The following is a 15,162-nucleotide window of genomic DNA, read 5'->3' as shown; positions in this document are numbered from 1 at the left end:
CGATCTTGGCTTCCAACTTTTACTGGTTGCTGACCTCTCCAGGACTTCCCTAGCTTTGGACCCATAAACAGGCCATCCACCAGATTATTCATTCATGGAAGTGAGTAACATTAGGAGTTGAAGGGAATACAGTAATAACCTACTGTAGTCTCTTGAAGGATTCACTTTCACAATTTCAGCAAATGTTGCCTTTTGGCCAAGGAAGCATGAGAGAAGTTAACCTTGCGTCGAGTTGTGTCTTTGATACCTGCACCTAGAGTGGTTTTACATTTCCTGACATGCCCAATTTGTGGGGCCTGACATTTCCAGACATGCCCAACCTTTAAATTAATTTCAACCCCAAGAATAAAAGTAAGTATACTGGGACCATTCAATCTTCTGGCGGAATGAGCTTAGGAGAACATAAGAAACGGGCAACGCGGATGCATCTAATGACGGACGGTAACTCCTTTTAGCCATACTCTTTGGGAGGACAGTGGTGTGTTTTATTATTTACAGAAGGTATTTTATTTATTTTCCTTCCAAAGTTGTTTTGCTGATGTGACTCGAGGTTATCTGATTCCAAACCTGGTTCACTTTTGCATTGAAAAAGAACAAATTTGCTCATAGTTAATTTCAACATGGTTTTCTTTAACCCAAATTCAGGAAAAGATAAAAGCTGAAAGCCTAATAGTAGGAACATATACCATAATTCTGGTCTATTTTGTTCGATTCCTCATTGTCTGTCTTAGCAGGAAGATGGACTGCCAGAAAAAAAGTCACAGAATTAATTTGTCATGCATGGTCATTTCTACAGATAATTTCGAATACAGCAATTACAAAATAAATTAAAAAGGGAATAGAGAAATACATGATTGACCTTTTGTAGACCATCTTAATCTGCCATGAGAAATCATTAAGTTTGATCAGGTATTCCCACTTTTGTATCACTTCAATAGGAATAAACTGCACCGATATCGAATGGGAAATCTACAGTCCAGGAACTTTTGAAAAGTGACTAGATGGTTAGGAGCTAGTTGACCAACACTATCTGAGTTCTCGCCGCCTGTGCAATATAAGAATATGTAAAAGCAGTAAGATTGCAATTCTGTTGAAGTGAATGGAGCAAAATTTGCTCTTAACGAGATTGAGCTGAAGGAGAAAAGCTTACAGGCAGGAAGGTGGCAAAGAATGCATTTACATGAACGCTGGGTCAATCTCTTCACAACATCAAAGTTAAATCTCAAAAGAGAACTGGCTTTAAAAATTACAATTGCCTCAGCAATTTCCTAATTCCTGAAATTTGTTGGTATATACTGCAGCCTTGTCTGACTGACCCTACCTGTTTCCTAATCTTTAATAATAATGTCAATATTATTTAAAAACATATTTTATACAACACTTGCAGACAAGCATAGATGCATATAAATCTTCATTTGCGTTAGATACTCTGGTCTGGTATTGCATCCAAGTGCAGTTCTCAGAGAGTTAACATGCACAGGTTGTGGCCCTGATCTGTCAGCCCATCAACAGTTCACAAGGTCCATGTGCTAACAAAGTGCTTCTGGCAGGACCTGGCAGACCAGGCTACAAAGTAGTCTCACCGCCTGTGTCTCTCCAAGCCTTCTCCGTGTCTGTGTCGTCATAATCTGACTCCATTTCTATCTTGACCTGTGGGACTGAGCATATGGCATTCTGGGAGTAGTTGAAAGCGGGGGTAGACGGACAGGAAATCTTGAGGTGTAAAGTTATACTGTGGAGAAATTTAGAAAGAAGAAAAGAAAGCGTTATTCTCTTCACTTACACACAGGTTTCTTCTCCCCCTAAAAGTGTGCCACTGAGAGCATCTCAACAGCCCCATCAGTAGGCAGTCTGGGACAAGCAAAGTCCCACAATCAATCCCTGGGCTGTGAATTTGTTTCAGTCACTGTGAAGAACTTTGGGCTGTTCTTCTGCATTTAAAGTGCTACATTTAAACTTCTACATTTAAAGTGCTATAACGCAAATACAAATGGTTAGCTTACTGGCACTTCCGGTTTACACATATTTGTTTAAAGTCTGTTTAATTGCTCTGATCTTCCAGTTCTAATGATAGGTCATCGATCTGAACTGCTTACTCTCTTTCCCCACAGACGTTGGCCAACATTTTGCTACTTCTATCTACCTTCTTCCATCACTATAAAAGCTTCCAAAATATTGTGCAGTAATCGGTATTACTCCCAACAAGAAAGAACTCCAAATTTTTCAAGTCTTCATTCTTATATGCATTTCTTCATACCAGTCAGTCTCCTCTTGAAGATTTCTTTTTTTTAAATTTAGAGTATCCAATAATTTTTTTCCACTTAAGGGGTAATTTAGCGTAGCCAATCCACTTGGCCTGTACATCTTTGGGTTGTGGGGGTGAGACCCACACAGACATAGGGAGACTGTGCAAAGTCCATACAGACAGTGACCCGGGACCTGGAATCGAACCTGGGACCTCGGTGCCGTGAGGCAGCAGTGCTAATCACTGCACCACCGAGCCGCCCTCTCGTGAAGACTTCTTTGTTCTCTCGCTGAAGCCTCACATCCCTCCTACAGTGTACAGCCTAAAACTGTATTCAGTCCTCACACTGAAGCCTGAAGGACTCTGGGTCTGTACCCATTGGAGTTTAGAAGGATGAGGGGGGGATCTTATTGGAACTTGCAGGATCCTGCAAGGCCTGGAAAGAGCGGGTGTGGAGAGGGTATTTCCACTTGTTGGAAAAACTAGAACCAGAGGCCATCATCTCAGACTAAAGAGACAATCCTTTAAAACAGAGAGGAGGAGGAATTTCTTCAGCCAGAGGCTGGTGAATCTGTGGAACTTTGCCGCAGAAGGCTGTGGAGGCCAAATCACTGAGTGTTTTTAAGACCGAGATAGATAGGTTCTTGATCAATAAGGGGATCAGGGGTTATGGGGAGAAGGCAGGAGAATGGGGATGAGAAACATATCAGCCATGATTGAATGGCGGAGCAGACTCGATGGGCTGAGTGGCCTAATTCTGCTCCTATGTCTGATGGTCTAATTAAGGTTTTGTGTCGGCTTGGCATTTAGGAGTAGAGGAGGCCATTCGGCTCCTCAAACCTGTTCCACCATTCAATTAAACTGGCCGATTCTCAAATCCATTTATGCATCTTAGCTCCATATCCCTTGATGACAAAAATCTTCAATCCCACTTGTGAACAAAGCCAGAGCTCCATAATTGTACTATCGACCAATAAACTATTTTTGAAATATAGTCTCTGCTACTTAGGTAAAGGGTAATATTTTTACTTTGATGCAGACAACTTAACGGTTCTGTGTTCTGCACTTCAGCCCCAGAGAGCAATACAATCTTAATGGAAATATAATTGATACAGAACCACGCACTCGGATCTTGAATTTTGGCAATCTTTTATCTTGCAAAAAGAGAGAACGGAAAAATCAGTGAGTACCTGCGGTCGAGTGAATCAGAGTTGCAGTGTGACATTTCAGCTTGCATAGCTCCAGCTAGAGGACCGTTCCCCTGGTAATCAATCACATTCACAGGTTAGATGAAGTAAAGATATTAAATAGACTTTGGCGGAGGATTCAGTGTCAATGGAGAGGGCTAGGTCGGAGGGGGAGTTGAGGCCTGTATTGCACAATGAGGTGTGGAGTGAGGCCCTTGGCAGTGAGCTACATAATCTCGTGCGTGAGGCTTGGTTTGATCAACTTAAGGTTGTTTTTAGGACGCACCTGACTAAGTCCAGAATGAGTCATTTCTTTGCAAGGGGAGGTGGGGGAGGACAGGTGCGTGCGCTGTTCAGGAGATCACGCGCACATGTTCTGGTTCTGTCCCAAGCTCGTGGTTCTCTGGGTCTCTTTTTTTTTTAGCACCGTGCTGGCGATTCTGAAGAGTGGGCTGGAGCCATGTCCTTTAGTGGCCATATTTGAGGTGTCAGACTCGCGGGAGCTACAGACGGGTGTGGGGGCCAATGTCCTGACCTTTGCCTCTCTGATTACCCGGAGGTGAGTTGTGCTGGGATGGAGGTCTCCATCTCCACCCAGTGTCTCAGCGTGGCTGGGTGATCTGATGGAGTTCGTATACCTTGAGAAAGTCAAGTACACCGTGAGCGGAGCGATTGAGGGGTTCTATTGACGATGGCAACTGTTTATTGTGTATTTCAAGGAGCTGGTCACCGTTAGTTGTGAGGGAGGAGGGGGGGGGGCATATAGGGTTTGTGAGGGGTTTTATTATGTTTTGGATTTTAATGTATGTAAATGTGTTAATTTTTTCCTGTGATGTTAAATTCTCAAGTGATAAAGTTAATAAAAATATATTAATTAAAAAAGATACTGACTGCATTTTGAACAGTTTTCCTGTGTGACTCCAGAAAATAAAATGCTCTGTCACTCTCTGTGATAGCAACGCCCAATGAAATACACCACTAATCTGATCCACACTATGTTATCCTTCAAACTGTGAAACCTACAGCAGAGTACAAGTAGGAAACACTGGAAAAGAAGATGAGATAAATGAGCAAGTAATGATTAGGTTGGACGAGAAAGATGAATTAGCATCTCGGGAGAGTTGAAAAATCTTGACAATGACACTGGAGTTGAAGGACAGAGGGAAATGACTGCAGAAACATCAATTAAAGAGAGGTTTGAGGTGAATGGATCTAAAGGCAGTGAATGAGTCCCATGCTCCACCCTTCATAGAGCTCATTCAAAATTCAGCTGCCTGTCTCCCAACTTGCCTGTGCTTGCTGACCTCCAATGACTTCTGGGTAAGTAACGCCTTGTTTTGAATATGCTCGTTCTCTTTTCCAAACCTCTTCACGGCCTTGCTCCTCCCTATTCCTGAGATCTCCTGTGTTCCTCCAATTCTGGCCTCTTGAGCACTTTAACATTTCTTTATTGCCTTCAGTTATCGAGAAGCTGAGCTCTGAAATTCTCTTCCTCAGTCTGTCCGCCCAGCTCCCTTTCTTTCCTTCTTTAAGACACTACATAAGACCCCTCTCCTTGGTTCAGCTTTTTGGCCATCTTCCCTTATGTTGCTCAGCATCCAATTTTGTTTGATAACTGTCCCGTGAAGCACCTTTGGATGTTTTAGCACATTATGTAAATGTGAAGTGTTGCACAAAGCGAATGGCACAGTACATTTATCTTAGCACTAGAAAGCACAGATGAGACAATCAGGTTCTCCTTTTTGAACGTTGGAATAACACTAAAGAGTCTGAAATCCAGAACTGTGCACAATTTGACAAAAGGGGTAAGCAGCCGAGGCTTGATGTTTGTACTGGATTTTAAGAATTGGTTCCGAAGGGCAGCACGGTGGCCTAGTGGTTAGTGCAACCGCCTCACGGCGCTGAGGTCCCAGGTTCGATCCCGGCTCTGGGTCACTGTCCGTGTGGAGTTTGCACATTCTCCCCGTGTCTGCGTGGGTTTCGCCCCCACAACCCAAAAATGTGCAGAGTAGGTGGATTGGCCACGCTAAATTGCCCCTTAATTGGAAAAAATAATTGGGTAATCTAAATTTATATAAAAAAAAAAGAATTGGTTCCGATAAAACTGATTGACGAAAGCTCTGCGTGCTGCAGCTCGCTGCAGAACTTTTAAAGAAATCTTGCTATGCTCAACCGGCAGGGGAGGGGGATGGCGGCACAGTGGTTAGCACTGCTGCATCACAATGCCAGGGACCCGGGTTCGATCCCGCCCTTGGGTCACTGTTTGTGTGGAGTTTGCACATTCTCCTTGTGTCTCACCCCCACAACCCAAAGTTGTGCAGGTTAGGTGGATAGGCCGTGCTAAATTGCCCCTTAATTGGGAAAAAATTTAATTGGGTATTCTAAATTTATATTTAAAATCTATTCTCAACCAGCTCATTATTGCATTTGTGAAAGACAGTGAAGCCTTCATGTGATCGAGCTGACAAAAGCTTGTTCGGTGTGGTCTCGGGTGGCCTGATGATTCTTCGAGGTTTGGTCTGAATGGTGAACTCAAATTGAAATCTATCCTCATCTTCCAATGGTGGAGCAGTTGAGGTGGCCTGATGTATTTAAGAAGTGTACTATTCATGAGGCCATCAAATTCTCATTCACTTAACTATTCTTTGCAGCTAATGCCTTTGAAAATTGAGTGGCATAAACTGTCCGTGATAAGAGAAGAGATTTCCCATGCTGCCTGCCCAAGTTGTCAAAGCAATATCCAGGGAGCTGATCCCAGCCATGGCGGTACTTGGCTACACAGGGGAAAACCGATCACTTTGGCAAACAGTCCGTGGGGACACAGTGAACCAAAAAGGAACTCGGGGGGGGGGGGAAATGAACAAGCGAAATAAATAAATCAGGTAAGAATACCAATAACAAAGTGAGTGCACTGCAAGATTCAAAAGTTAAAGTGGGAGCGGGAATGATTGAATCGTTAAATCGTTTAACAGTAAGCGGTTATTGGCATGGAAGAGACTAGTTGATTAGTTGAGTAAGCAGTTAAGATACTGAGTAACAAACAACTGTTGTTGAGAACTTTACTCACTAGCCTGAGAGCCATTTTTCTGTGGTTCAATTTGTTCCATAGGAATCTTTACTGGCACTGAGGGATTGCGGGTCTTGAGCTGGAAGGAAACCTGGAATTTCAGGCAGAAGGTTGAGGACTTTAATAGATGCAGCATTGTTATTCTGAATCTGAAAACAAAGTGAATTGTTGAGTATTCTAAGGAGCAGAAAGCCCAAACAATCAGACAGTTTGTTCTCCACGCCACTGTGCGATCAGATGGTAGAAGGCAGTCTTTGTACCTTTTAATGTTCAGATTGCAGATTGATGCCTGATGACATGAGATGTACAGAATGTTTCTGCAGGCATGATCAAACCTTAACCTCATCAACCTTCTGCTTTAGGTTTCTGTGTTGCCATTTGGTTCCCCACTACACACGGAATCTGGCTCTTTTTTCTGCTTCTATCTCCGGGTACAAGTTCCCATCTAACATACCCTCTGATTTTATCTACTTATTTCTCTTTTTACTTTAGCTTATGTACCAAATGGCGCTGGGCTCTGATTTCCATTAAAAAAAAAATTAATTTAGAGTATCCTATTATTTTGCCCCAATTAAGGGACAATTTAGCGTGGCCAATCCACCTACCCTGCACATCTATGGGTTGTGGGGGTGAGACCCACACAGACACGGGGAGAATGTGCAAACTCCACACAGAGAATGACCTGTGGCCAGGATCGAACCCAGGTCCTCGCCGCCATGAGGCAGCAGTGCTAACCGTTGCACCACCATGCTGCCCTCAAATTGGCCACCTTGTTCCTGCTTTACAAAATGCTAACACTTGAAGCCCTTTGCAAAGTGCAGAAGGCGTGAACAGTGCTAACTTTTCCTTTCTTTTTTTTAAATATAAATTTAGTGTCCCCAATTCATTTTTTTTCCAATTAAGGGGCAATTTAGCGTGGCCAATCCACCTACCCTGCACATCTTTGGGTTGTGGGGGTGAGACCCACACAAACACGGGGAGAATTTTCCTTTCCTTTCTTGATGTTTCAATGAAAACAGCCCAATTTCACAGAATCTTAGAACAGCACGAGACAGCAAAAGGCCATTTGGCCCATCGAGTCTGCACTAGATCTTTCAAAGAACTATCCATTTCGGCCTGCCTGTTGCACATTGACCTCCAATTTGTCCTCCTGTCTTTCCTCAAATTGACTAGGACCAATTTGTAATTAAAGACCATGCTGTGAGATGATCCAGAGGTGGGCTTCAGGCCACCAACTGGAATCTCTTCACTCACGGTGAACATTTTGTGAATTATGTTACTTTGCTTCTGAAGAGTAAAATTCTGAGCGACATCACTTTGACAGCTTCTGTTTTTTTTCCCCAGGTATCGCGCGATTAGATTTGAAATTTCAGCAGCACGGTGGCCTAGTGGTTAGCACAACCGCCTCACGGCGCTGAGGTCCCAGGTTCGATCCCGGCTCTGGGTCACTGTCTGTGTGGAGTTTGCACATTCTCCCCGTGTCTGCGTGGGTTTCGCCCCCACAACCCAAAAAAAATGTGCAGAGTAGGTGGATTGGCCAGGCTAAACTGCCCCTTAATTGGAAAAAATAATTGGGTAATCTAAATTTATAAAAAAAAAAAAGATTTGAAATTTCAGCGAAATCCAGCTTTCCTGGACACATCAGGAAAATCCCAGGCTTTTTGGTGGAAGGAGTACATGTACTCTGTTCCGGGAGACTGGAGGGGAGTAGACTGCCTGAGATTCAGCTGAGCTGTGCTAAACAATTCTTACGTGTGCATATCATGTGAGGACAAGGTAAGTCTGAGCTATGATGTGAAAATAACTTGTTCATACCCAACACCGGGATGGAATGATCAAAATGGTTACTTAGGCAGCATGGTGGCGCAGTGGTTAGCCCTGTTGCCTCACGGTACAGAGGTCCCAGGTTCAATCCCGGCTCTGGGTCACTGTCCGCGTGGAGTTTGCACGTTCTCCCCGTGTCTGCGTGGGTTTAGCCCCCACAACCCAAAGATGTGCAGGGTAGGTGGATTGGCCACGCTACATTGCCCCTTAATTGGAAAAATGAATTGGATACTAAATTGTTTTTAAAAATGGTGATTTAGGCAAGTCTCTGCAAAGCTGACACTGTGCATGGATCTGTCTCAACATTTCTAACACACTCCCCCTCACTTCCTGCTCCATCTTTAAGATGGTGCTGAAGATCTATCTCTTTGGCTTATCTTTTCATCGCCTATCTTCATGTTGCCTTCTGTAGCTCAGTGGCTATGTTCCTGTGAAGCAGTTTGAGATGATTTGCTATGTTAAAGATGCTATATAGATGCAAATTGTTGTTCCCTGGAGAGGAGAAATGCTTCAATATCTTTTTTCTGATGCTTCAATTTTAAACGATGGGCCAAGTTATTTTATGAATGAGCAGCCAGCTTGCACGTCCCTTGCTTTTGATGTAGTGCTGTTCTACCACCAGCAGAGTGCAGTGTAGCACAAGTAATGCTGGACTGAATCTTAGATGGAGAGTTTTCTCCATCAGCTGCCCTTGTCCTTCTGTGATGTGGAGATGCTGGCCTTGGACAGGGTTGGGCACAGTAAGAAGTCTTATGACACCACGTTAAAGTCCAACAGGTTTGTTTGGAATCACTAGCTTTCGGAGTGCAGCTCCTTCATTAAAAAAAAATTGGATTACCCAATTATTTTTTCAAATGTGACCCAGAGCCGGGATCGAACCTGGGACCTCAGCGCCGTGAGGCAGCTGTGCTAACCACTAGGCCACCGTGCTGCCCTGCCAGCTCCTTCATCAGGTGAGTCAATCTAGATAGTAGAGATCATGGTTTAAAAGATGTTCCTGCAATGCACCTTGTAGGTGGTGCAGACTGCTGCCACTGTGGGTCGCACAGGAACTCACGAAGGCTCCTCAGGCAACACCTTCCAAATCCACCACCACTGCCATCTGTAAAGGCAAGAGCAGCAGATACCTGGGAACAGCCACCTCCTGGAATCTCTGCCCCAGGTCACTCACTCTCCTGACTTGGAAATATATCGGCCGTTCCGTCACTGCCACTGGGCCAGAACCCTGGAACTCCCTCCCTGACAGCACTCTGGGTGTACCTACACCACAGGAACTGCAGCGGCTCAAGAAGGCAGCTAGCTCACCACCACCTTCTCGAGGGGCAATTAGGGATGGGCAACAGGCCAGTAATGCCCACATCCTGTAAAGAAATCTCAACTGGATTGCTGCCTTAAACGTGTGGTTCAGACTCTGTCGTATAAAGAGGTCACGGGCACCACAATGACAATAATGCAGCTGTGTGCCCACAGGATTTGACTTGATCTCTTCAGCAGAGTTTGAAGTCTGTGGGAGTCATGGCTAATTCAAGGGTTACTTCATCCAACTTTGGCAGAATCCTAGCTGGTGGAAGGTAAGGTGGAATGAAAGGTCGGCACTTGGACAAGAAGTTGTCTGTGTGACAGGCAGCAGACAGTCGTGATACATGATTGTTTTTTTTTTAGATTAGAGGAAGGTTTGTCGTGGAGTTACCCAGTGGCCAGCGTTGGGATCTTTGCCCTCGCTGATATCTAATTAACCATCTAAAATGTTCACGGCATGATGAAAAAGTTGGAGGTGGTAGGAACATTGGTAGCATTGTCAACTGTGATGAGGATGGTCTTGAACTGAAAAAAGACACAGGCATGCTGGTGGATTGGGCAGACAAGTGGCAGATGAAGTTCAATGCAGTGAAGTGTGAGGTGATTCATTTTGACAGGAAGAATATGGAGAGACAGTGTAAAAAAAGGGAGAAACTCTAAAGAAGGCACAGGAACAGAGATACTTTGATGTTTATGTACATAAGTCATGGAAGTTGGCAGGGCAATTTGACAGAGCAGATCATAAAGTATACATTATCTTGGGCATTGAATACAAGAGTAAAACAAGAGTAAAAAAAAGAGTTGAACATATATATGAAGGTGGTTGGAGTCTGGCACATACTACCTGAGAGGTAGATTAAATCGAGATATTCAAAAGAGATTGGATTGCGATCAGGAAAGAAGGAAGGTGCAAGGTTACGAGGATAAGGCAAGGGAGTGGGATTGGGTAGAATGCTCTCTCAGAGAGCCAGTGCAGACCTGGTGGATTGAATGGACTCCTTCTGCACTGTAATGGCTCTGTGATCCTGTATCCATGTGCTTGTTGAAGCAATTGTGTCTTGCCACAGCACAGGGTATTACATCTGTCCTAGCTGACAGTGAGAGCTGTATTGGCAAATGTTTTGGGAAAAGCCCTGAAAGCTTCTGATGCTGTACCTAACTCTGACGGACAAATGATCACGTAACTGGAAAGCTGTTTAATTTACCGACAAAGGTCCTCTGATTGTGAATCTATTAATCGGAAGGGCTGAAAACTACAAGAACAGAGCACAAATCAAATGGAGAAATGGTGTGTGTTTCATTGCAATTGCTTTGCTCACCTCATCTATGCTGTCCCTGTCTTGGTCTTTGGTCTTTGATTTTTTTTTCTTCTTGTCTTCTTCTTTCTTGTCTTTTTCAGGTAGGATATCGTCTAACCAAGCAAGGTCATGCTGGGAGAAAACCCAGTCCAGTAACTTCCGCACAACTATGAGAGCGAGGATCTAGCATGGTGATGGAAATAAGCAGAAGACTTTGCAGGTAAATATTTCTGAAAAAAACTGCTGAAGTTACGATTGAGACACAAACACAAATCCTTCACAATCACAGAATCAACTTTTACTCTTCAGAAAGCGGTAATTTCCCCTACTTTGGCGCTGACTCCGAAAAGCAAAGTCGGCAAGCTTGCAGAAATGCAATGTTGGGATGTGACATTAAAAAGGCCCATGGTTGGGATTGACACCACACTGTTGGATTGAGTCTGTAGCTGTTTGTTTCCGCAGTTTCTGAAGGGGCAGATGGTAAATTGAAGGTATATTCCTGGCTCTGGCCAATTAGTCATGCAACACGGGTTGATATAATATGCTGTGCCACCAGTCAGCTTGTCATCCTGGCTGTAGTGAGGTCCTGACCCTCGCCACTGAATAACCTTTCACAACAGTAATCACACATGGTTTATTTCCCCTTCATCCCTGGAGATTAGAACAGACATCCCTCGCAAGGAGCTCCATGACAAATGGAAAGAAGCAACTTGCACATCAAATTGCAGAATCAAACCATAAGAACATAAGAACATAAGAACTAGGAGCAGGAGTAGGCCATCTGGCCCCTCGAGCCTGCTCCGCCATTCAATTAGATCATGGCTGATCTTTTGTGGACTCAGCTCCACTTTCCGGCCCGAACACCATAACCCTTAATCCCTTTATTCTTCAAAAAACTATCTATCTTTACCTTAAAAACATGTAATGAAGGAGCCTCAACTGCTTCACTGGGCAAGGAATTCCATAGATTCACAACCCTTTGGGTGAAGAAGTTCCTCCTAAACTCAGTCCTAAATCTACTTCCCCTTATTTTGAGGCTATGCCCCCTAGTTCTGCTGTCACCTGCCAGTGGAAACAACCTGCCCGCATCTATCCTATCTATTCCCTTCATAATTTTAAATGTTTCTATAAGATCTCCCCTCATCCTTCTATATTCCAACGAGTACAGTCCCAGTCTACTCAACCTCTCCTCATAATCCAACCCCTTCAACTCTGGGATTAACCTAGTGAATCTCCTCTGCACACCCTCCAGCGCCAGTACGTCCATAATCTTCCTCTCCAACTCAACTGCAAAGGGAAACGTTCACTCGATGCGAGTTCGCACCTATTTAGGATTGAGAGGAAGAGTGAAATGATTTGTCTGACAGGGTGTAAGTTAGAATGTGCGTTTACCTGAATCCTCATCGTGCCCTTGGGCTATCCCAATTCTCCTTCACAGCCAATCAATCACTTTTTAAGTATATCACTGTTATGCAGCAATGTCGACAACAAGAATATCATTTCATTTCATTTTCATTTTCAAGAATATGCTGGAAGGTGAATAACGGTACACATCTGAGAGCATGTTGAAGTGATAGGGATTACTCCTTTGTAGAATCACATGATACAAAAAGTGGCCATTTGACCTAACCAATCTGTGCCAGCTCATTCAAGCACAGAACATGGGACCCAAATGGTCAATGAAACTACTCTCATTTATTTTTTAAATATTGCTGTATCAGGATACATTATGTATGCTTAGAGGTCACTGATAAACTCCAAGCCAGAGTATGACTACTTGGATTTAAAAAAAATGCCTCGTGGCCGCAAAATCTACAATTTGGAGACAAATGAATATGGACCAGATTTGTGGTCAAAGTCCCTTCTAGAGGAGGAGACGCAGACCGAGAAGCTGAAGCGAAAGTGGGAGGAGGAGCCGGGGGGAGAGATAGAGGAGGGCCTCTGGGCGGACGCGTTGAGTAGAGTCAACGCGTCCGCAACATGTACCAGGCTCAGCCTGATACAATTCAAGGTTGTGCACCGAGCTCACATGACAGTATCCCGGATGAGCAGATTCTTTGGGGGGGAGGACAGGTGTGCAAAGTGTGCGGGAGGGCCAGCGAACCATGTCCACATATTCTGGGCATATCCAAAGCTGAGGGAATTTTGGCAGGGGTTTGTGGATGTCATGTCCACGGTGTTAAAAGCAAGGGTGGCATTGAGTCCAATTGAGGTGGCAATTTTTGGGGTGTCACAGGATCCGGGAATCCAGGAGGAGAAAGAGGCAGATGATCCGGCCTTTACTTCCCTGGTAGCCCAGAGGCGGATATTACTAGCATGGAGGGACGCAAAGCCCCCGAAGTCAGAGACCTGGCTATCGGACATGGCTAGCTTTCTCTGCCTGGAGAAAATTAAGTTCGCCATGAGAGGGTCACTGTTAGGGTTTGTCTGGAGGTGGCAACCATTCATCCACTTCTTCGCAGAGAATTAACCGTCAGCAGAGAGGGGGAGGGGGGGGGGGGGTTAGGTTAGTGTAGAGCAGGGGGTTAAGTAATGGTGGAACCTGTTGGGGAGGGAGGTGGTATTTGCACTATGTTTATATTCTCATGTACATTGTCTATATTGCTGCTGTTACAATGCCAAAAATAATTCCTCAATAAAATGTTTATTGAAAAAAAAGTCCCTTTTGGAGATGTGAGTTTTTACTTCAGACTCTACAATCGCTGGATGACATTGTTCTGGTATTTTCAGAGCCTGCCAGGTGTCCATGGTTGATGTCTATACATCTAAATGAAATAAGTTGGTTTTTCCATATTTGGTTCTAATTTTGAAATAGTTTTGATTTCTAATTAATGCGTTGAACTTAACGTCTCACTATTCTGTTTCAAACCCTCCATAGCCCTGCTCCTCCCTCACTCTGCAGTCTGCTCAGACTTGATACAACATCCAATTCTGGCCCCTTGCCTATACCCAATCTTATTCTCTGCCAATTGATAGCTGTACCTTGAGCCGTCCAGATCCCCACCTCCTTAAAGCCTACCTCATTGACCGAGTTTTTGGTCACCTCCTCTGGCTCTGTACCAATTGCTGTCTGCTTAGATCTCATTAACGTTGCTTTAAAAACACCATAGAACGATACAGCGCAGTACAGGCCCTTCAGCCCTCGATGTTGCACCGACATGGAAAAAAACTAAAGGCCATCTAACCTACACTATGCCCTTATCATCCATATGCTTATCCAATAAATTTTTAAATGCCCTCAATGTTGGCGAGTTCACTACTGTTGCAGGTAGGACATTCCACGGCCTCACCACTCTTTGCGTAAAAAACCCACCTCTGACCTCTGTCCTATATCTATTACCCCTCAATTTAAGGCTATGTCCCCTCGTGCTAGCCACCTCCATCCGCGGGAGAAGGCTCTCGCTGTCCACCCTATCTAACCCTCTGATCATTTTGTATGCCTCTATTAAGTCACCTCTTAACCTTCTTCTCTCTAACGAGAACAACCTCAAGTCCATCAGCCTTTCCTCATAAGATTTTCCCTCCATACCAGGCAACATCCTGGTAAATCTCCTCTGCACCCGTTCCAAAGCTTCCACGTCCTTCCTATAATGAGGCGACCAGAACTGTACGCAATACTCCAAATGCGGCCGTACTAGAGTTTTGTACAACTGCAACATGACCTCATGGCTCCGGAACTCGATCCCTCTACCAGTTGCTGTTGTCTGAAAGCTTGCCTCTGCCATCCAAGTAAAACGTTCAAAATAGTGATGATCTCTTACCATGATAGGAAAAATGATCGCTGCTACAGTGGACTTCAACACCCAGAGAACACCAAAACAGATGACTTGCACCGTGGTGAATAAGTGGACCCGGCGTAATGGTACATGGCGGAGATAGGTATAATCTGGCTGGTGCTTAGAGGGCATTAGGAATAGTTTGCACCGATCCCAAAACTGGAGGAGAAAACATTCATCAGGACCAAAGTTTGAAATCACAATAAAGATGAACATACTTCAAACTGTTCATTTGAGCAATACTTTGCCTGAATAATATCCTACACTCTTCCTAACATTTAGTGTCACAACTACAAGATACTGTCAGACCTCCCTCCGTGCACATTATGTTCAGAGTTCTCAGCAGGAATAAGGGGGGAGCCAGAATGTGGGTTAGCACTGTGTGTGTGTGTGTGTGTGTGTGTGTGTGTGTGTGTCAGCAGTAAGCTCAAGTTGTATCCCAGGGAAATGACCAAGCTCCCTGGAT

The 15,162-nt window shown here is 44.3% G+C and overlaps 1 protein-coding gene across 8 annotated transcripts in view; it reads right to left on the bottom strand.

Moving 5' to 3' along the window:
• Positions 1-449: 449 nt before the first annotated feature.
• The window catches only part of slc4a5a (solute carrier family 4 member 5a), a 117,982-nt gene continuing 103,269 nt past the window's right edge, over positions 450-15,162 (bottom strand). For 6 of the 8 annotated variants that reach the window (XM_038785297.1, XM_038785302.1, XM_038785301.1 and 3 more), the window contains 4 exons: positions 14,682-14,855; positions 10,942-11,103; positions 3,436-3,506; positions 450-1,732 (listed from right to left, as the gene is read on the bottom strand). In XM_038785297.1, the coding sequence (XP_038641225.1) occupies positions 1,567-1,732; positions 3,436-3,506; positions 10,942-11,103; positions 14,682-14,855 (573 nt within the window). In that variant the 3' untranslated portion in view covers positions 450-1,566. Of the gene's footprint in view, positions 1,733-3,435; positions 3,507-6,499; positions 6,649-10,941; positions 11,104-14,681; positions 14,856-15,162 lie in introns of all 8 variants that reach the window. The other 2 variants (XM_038785300.1, XR_005458787.1) reach the window with 2 other exon arrangements.

The sequence above is a fragment of the Scyliorhinus canicula genome, chromosome 26 (genome assembly GCF_902713615.1).
Source record: "Scyliorhinus canicula chromosome 26, sScyCan1.1, whole genome shotgun sequence".
In the NCBI taxonomy this organism is placed as follows: domain Eukaryota; kingdom Metazoa; phylum Chordata; class Chondrichthyes; order Carcharhiniformes; family Scyliorhinidae; genus Scyliorhinus; species Scyliorhinus canicula.
This window is presented reverse-complemented; position numbering and strand designations above follow the sequence as displayed.